Source organism: Clarias gariepinus, chromosome 27, assembly GCF_024256425.1.
Source record: "Clarias gariepinus isolate MV-2021 ecotype Netherlands chromosome 27, CGAR_prim_01v2, whole genome shotgun sequence".
In the NCBI taxonomy this organism is placed as follows: Eukaryota; Metazoa; Chordata; class Actinopteri; order Siluriformes; family Clariidae; genus Clarias; species Clarias gariepinus.
Window position 1 is genome coordinate 21,332,799 of NC_071126.1, and position 6,678 is coordinate 21,339,476.

Here is a 6,678-nt window from a genome sequence, read left to right on the forward strand (position 1 = left end):
TGGGGGAAAAAAAGAAAAAAACAAAGAGAGAGAATCGTGATCTTAGTTCCCATGGAGAAAAATCCTGATTTGTGCAGCCCTAGACTGTCTGATCATTTCACTCTCACAACTGCTAAAAAAAATAAATATATATCACTGAACATGATGTCACTGAAAGTTATTAATCACTTTTCAGCATAAGTGTAAGACATTATCACGTCTGACCCGTTTGAGATCAAAAATCCCTCTATAATTTTACATCGTCGATGTCTTTAGATCACACCGGCCCTGTTTGGTGGTGATCGTTTAAATTCGTGCATGTGTGTATGAGCTATGCATCAAAATCTCTTGTGAGGGCCCCTGAGGGCCTCGGGGCCACGCCCACAGCCCAAAGTCTCAGACAGATTCCAACCTATAGTGCTTCAGGCCATAAATAACAATAATACATACAGATAATATGACACTAAGACAATTACAGAACTTCATCACGTGTGTGTGTTTATATTATTATTATTATTATTATTATTATTTTATCAGTATAATGTAAATGTAACAGTGTAGTTTGTTATTAAATACAGAGTTTACAGGGTAGACTTTACTGTTGTTAAAGGTTTTATTCCTCAATCTTAACACACTTCCAGTAAACTCCTCTGTAACTTTCTGTTCTCAGAGTCTCTGTGTAACGACTCGAATCAACACGGCAGCTTTAATTATCTAATACTTTAAATTATAGATTAATTAGACCTGCACGTGTCCGTCTCTGATTAGACAGTATTTAATTCAATTCAATTACATTTTATTTGTATATCGCTTTTAACAATTGACGTTGCCGCAAAGCAGTTTTACACCATCAAAAGAATTATTTAAATTTTATGAGATGTGAATGTGTATGAATCAAAATGATAAGATTGTCCCTGATGAGCAAGACGAGGACGACGGTGGCAGTGGCAAGGAAAAACTCCCCGAGATGGTAATACTGTAGGAAGAAACCTTGAGAGGAACCAGACTGAACAGGGAACCCATCATCATCTGGGTAATAACGGATAGTGACAGGAGACAGTAGTGTGTGTTTTAGTTTTTAGCATGTGTGTGTGTGTGTGTGTGTGTGTGTAAGAGAGACATTTACCACACAGTTATTTCATGATATAAACAACAGATGAAGATAATATAACACTCTATCTCACCTACGCGGTTTTGCGCGGTGGCCGTTAGTGCGGCTTTGTGTAAATACACGTCTATTAGAGTGAATATATCCTGCTTTTCTCATGTAGTTATACATTTATACAGAATGCTACAGACACAAGACAAGTGAATGTATTACAGTTTATCGAATAACATGTTTACAGTAAACAGTACATTTGTTTATTATTTAAAGAATAAACAGATGTGATTATTACAGTATATTATTTAGGGCCCAAACACTATAAGGGCAGGACTCTCTTGTTTTCCTGAGGATTTTTTTATTTTCCAGGATGGAATCTGCTGCCATTAAGGTGCCTGAGAGTCTCGTGGCCCCCAGGGGCCCCGACATTAGATTTTTCTGCATAGCTCAGAGATCTCCAACCAGAAGAGGGACACCAGGACGAGTCAGACAGAAATTTGATGGAACCACATGGAAACCATAAACATCCTGTGATGTTGGAGAACCGCAGAACTGCAAATTATACAAACAGCCTTAACTCAAATTACTCAACAGATGATAACTGCATCACAACATAGTTTTAAATTAAAACTCTAATGAATTCAGAAATGACTGACTGAATGCTGATATTCAGAAGTGTCTTATAAAATCACAATTTCCCCGAATTTTTCTGCATTTGTGACATTATAGTATACAGTTCTAGATGAGAAGTTATTTATAATCTGCTGACACCCAGATGAGGATGAGTTCTCTTCTCAGTCTGCTTCCTCTCAAGATTTCTTCTTCATATAGTATCAGGGAGTAATACATGTTGAAATGGAGTGATTACAGAACTACTAGTAAAAGCAGCCCAAAGTTACAGTAAGAAACACCAATCAGTAATAACATTAAAACAACAACAATAAAATATTATTGAGGAATGAATGTTTTTTAGAAATATTATTTGCACTTTGCTGAATGAACTGCTCTTCTATACACATTCAAGTACATCACTGTCTGAAAAGGGAAAAGATAAATAAATCACAGGTATTCTGCAGGTTCACACTGATGTCATTATATTTTTAAGTCTATTGTAAACACCAGATTATATATCAAATCATATATAAAAACATTTGAACCCATTTATAGTGATATGATTTAGTTAAATCTAACAGACTATCAGTATTTCTTTCATTTTATTAAAACTTGTATTTTAATTTGTAAACAATCAGCATCGTTGGAAAAATAATGAAGACAAGAACTCCAACTCTAGAAACAGAGAGCCAGAACAGCACACGCATCTGATCAGTAGAGCTGTAACCTGTATGGAAAACATGTTTTTAATAAATATCAAAAGCTGAAACACTTTAAAGAAAATTTACTTCTTTTTTTTAACTCTTTCTATCCAAACTATTTCCATCACCTGTATCAGGAGGTGTGATGTCGTGTGTTCCAGGTGTAGGACAGGGTTTCACCTCTTTACCTTTACAAATTTAAAATCATTAATTAACAGAAGAAGTTTTAATTAATTTCTGTTATACAAATTGCAGTGATTGACAGTAACAAAGTAAATATAAATCTGTTACTGTATTTAAGTAATGTTTAAGTATCTCTATTTCACTTAAGTAATTTCATTTTGGTGGACTTTTTACTTTGATATTTTACTTTGAAATAGAGTTAAACTTTATATTCGACTACTTTATGACATCTGTTGTTCCTCCTTACTCAGTGTAGTAAAACAAAATGTGGAAAATAGTGTAAATAAAATATATATATTCATTTTTTTTTTTATTCTTGGAAAATGAATAAGTCTTGGTTTACGAGTACCGAGTATCATGTATCATGCATGCGCTTCTTATTTTGATGCCGAGCGTCATGTGATCACAACTGAGCCAACGTTTTTTCTCTCTCTTGTGCTGCAGAATTGTGGGTAATCGTCTCTCCTGCTGGGTCTTAGTGCTCGTCTCTTACTGGTATAATCAACATCCGTGCACGTGTGTACTGTTTACTTTAACACTGTGACCACGTGAGTGTCTGTGTAAAACATATTATATTTTGTGTCTGTATGTGTGTGTGTGTGTGTAAAGTGCACGTGTAAAGCAAAATTAAGTCTCCTCTAGCCTCCACGCACACACCTTTCTCAAATAAGAGAGGAAGAAGGGTTACAGTGTAAGACGAAAAAAGGGGGGGTCTTAATCTTCCTTTCCCTTTACTTTAGCTTCACACACACACACACACACACACACACACACACACACTTACACACACATATACACACAGCGCCTGCGCGCACAAACGGAAACACTTATCTGTCAGGATTTATTTTTACTTTTTTAAAGATAAAGTGTAGGTTAATTAGTTTTATTTTTACTCGATATTTTGTACAAATTTATTTATGTATTTATTTTTTGGACTGTGAAACGAATAATTTGAGTTTCGATTATTTCTAATGGGAAATTCGATCTGATTTACAAGTGTTTTGAAATACAAGCTGCTTCTGGAACAAAATCTGCCCCTAATCCAAGGTTCCACTGTGATTTTTATATATATATATGCCAAAGGTTTGGACACAGCTTCTCATCTATCTGTCAATGTGTTTTCTTTATTTTCATGAACATTTAAATTGGTAGATTCTCACTGAAGGCATCAAAACTATCAATAAACACATGTGGAGTTATGTACTTAGCAAAAATAAGGTCTCCACAGTCACCGGACCTGCATTAGTTATGGCTTTAATTTGGGTCGAGGATCGGCCTGGGTCATCACGGACAGCCCCTCGGATCATCCGGCTCGGTGCAGGTGACACTTGTTTTGGGTCGACCACTTGATTGTTTTTGTGCCATAACTCTTTTTAGAATCTTTTAGGATCTTTTAGGAAATTTAATGACAGTCTTACTGCATCCAGCCTCTGCATCAGTGGTGTGTTGCGAGAGCTTTTGCTTGTGCAGCTCAGCAATCCTGCAACATTCAAAAAAAGAAATTCTTTTGCTTTTGCCATCAGGAGATCATGACAGTGCAAAGCACAGAGCACTCAGAGCAACGGAGAGTGTGGAAAGGAGGTGAAGAGGCGGGTACAGGCAGGTTGGAATGGGTGGAGAAAAGTGTCAGGTGTGTTGTGCGATAAAAGAGTATCAGCGAGAATGAAAGGAAAGGTGTACAGGACAGTGGTGAGACCAGCGATGCTCTACGGCTTAGAGACAGCGGCACTGAAGAAAAGACAGGAGGCAGAATTGGAGGTAGCAGAGCTGAAGATGTTGAGGTTCTCTTTGGGAGTGACAAGGATGGATAGGATCAAGAATGAGTTTATCAGAGGGACAACCCACGTTAGATGTTTTTTGAGATAAAGTCAGAGAGGCCAGATTGAGGTGGTTTGGACATGTTCAGAGGAGAGATTGTGAATATATCTGTAGATGGATGCTAAGGTTGGAACTGCCAGGCAGGAGGTCTAGAGGAAGATCAAAGAGGAGATTTATGGATGCAGTGAGAGAGGACATGAAGTTAGTTGGTGTGAGAGAAGAGGATGCAGAGGATAGGGTTAGATGGAGGCAGATGATTCGCTGTGGCGACCCCTGAAAGGGAACAGCCGAAAGACAAAGAAGAAGAAGATCAGGAGATCATGACAGTGTGACTGTCTGAAGGACAATGACATTAAAGACATCATTTTGTACAGATTTTAACTTTTAAAGTCTATGGTCTTAAACATTTGATCAGCTGATGAACAGCCTGTTTGAGTTTAAATGATGCAGTTTTCAATATATTGTCTCCTCTCTATTTTTGTCTCTTGCTCTTGTTTATTGGAATATATATGAATATTTGCTTTGACCTGTTGGTTTCACCTATTAGACGCCTCTAACTAGCGAACACAGAACATTACTTTGACGAGATCAGTGTAACAGCCTACAATACTGAATTCTTACAAGAATTATCCATTAAATCTGAGCAACTCGTAGCAGTGACCCCATTGTTTGTGCTAGTGTTTATCTAATGTTAGCTTGCAGCAGCAACATCTTTCATTGTGTTTTAAATTAATTTATGGTAATGTTGTGTGATTCACCAGATAGTTTTAGTAGATTAGTAGTTAACTAAGTAACTAATAACTCTTGAGCAGTGAAGCGTCTCTACACCACAACCCAATACAACAACAGCAGCGCAGACTGGAGCTAATAATCACTAATGAAGTTTTATCCATTTCCATTAGTGAGCTGTTTCACCTCAGTGTGTAGTGTTTATAACTCATCAGCTGGTCTGAACGCTCTCTGGTGAAATGATAAATATTCTACTTTAACCAACTGAGATTCAGCTTCAACTGGCTGTGATCATAACCTCTGCTAAACTATCAAACACTCCAGTGTCTCAGTCCATCTATTACACACCAAACACATGAAACACTGATTTATATTCATCAAAGAGAGCAAGAGAATAATCACAAAGATAATCATATAACATTAGAGATATAATTAATCACAATAAACTTTTAATATGTGACAAAGAAAATGAAAGCGAGTATTTTTACTCAAGTACAGGATTTGTGTACATCATCCACCACTGAGAAAAAAGATTAAATTTTATTTGATTAAAACTCTGACCTTCTCCATGACTGCTGTTTGAACCCTGGTGTGTAACAGAGTGTGTGTTCTTGTTAAGTGTTCCAGGTGTAGGACAGGGTTTCATCTCTTCACCTTTACAAATAAATTGGAAAAGCAGCAAATAAACAGAAATGATACTAAATATGAATAATGTGAAATATTCAACATTTAATGCACATGTACACATAATTCTGGTTAAAGTGTTGATCTGGAATTAGCAGGTTATCAGAGTAAAACTGTTTACCTTCAAACTGCAGACGTGTTCCAGATGTGAACTTTACTGTACTTCCCTCCACATATCCACAGAAATATTCTCCTCCATCATCTTCTCTTGTTTCAGTAATGTTGAGATCAAACTTTTGGTCTTTTACAGTAACACTGAAGCGGCTATCATTAAATCCAGTAGCAAATATGTAGCCCTGAGTGCCACCGTACTGTCTCGCAAAAAACTGAGGCACTTTTCCAAAACTCTGTCTGTACCAAGCTAAATTTATTCTGCTTTTAATGTTACACTCCATAGTTACAGCTTCTCCAGGCTTTACTGTTTTCACTTGAAGCTCCTTGATATCAGAAGTGTTTCCTGTAAAAGAAAAGTGTTTAATATTTTATTTTAATGAATTAGTAAAACATGTAAAATGACTATTATACATTAAAGTTTAAAATGTTCCTCACCAGTTGTGCAGAGACAAAGCAGAGAGTAAAGAGCCACAAAGAGTGTGATCATCGTTCCTGTTTAGACAAAGTGATAGTGAGGTAATGAACTTGTGTGTTCAGTAGAAAACCAGGTCCAGACTCACGCCTGATTGGATGTTTTGAAGCTGTGGACTGATTTGATTGGTCCATTAGCTGTAATGAGATGTGAAGCTCACAGTGAATTCTTGTCTATTCTGATGCTGTGATGAGTCACATGACTTTACAGATATGATCTACTGGAGCTCTATCAGTCCTGTGTGCTGGAACCTCTCTGATAGAAGAAGTTTAATGAAGTGCTTT

At 36.8% G+C, this 6,678-nt stretch overlaps 1 gene segment (V, D, J or C); it reads right to left on the reverse strand.

The window, feature by feature from the left end:
* Positions 1 to 1,794: 1,794 nt before the first annotated feature.
* On the reverse strand, positions 1,795 to 6,414 carry LOC128514871 (immunoglobulin kappa chain variable 12-41-like). The segment is given in 4 exon segments: positions 1,795 to 2,420; positions 5,686 to 5,778; positions 5,930 to 6,265; positions 6,358 to 6,414. Coding segments are annotated over 4 exon segments (603 nt in total).
* Between the last annotated feature and the right edge of the window lie 264 nt (positions 6,415 to 6,678).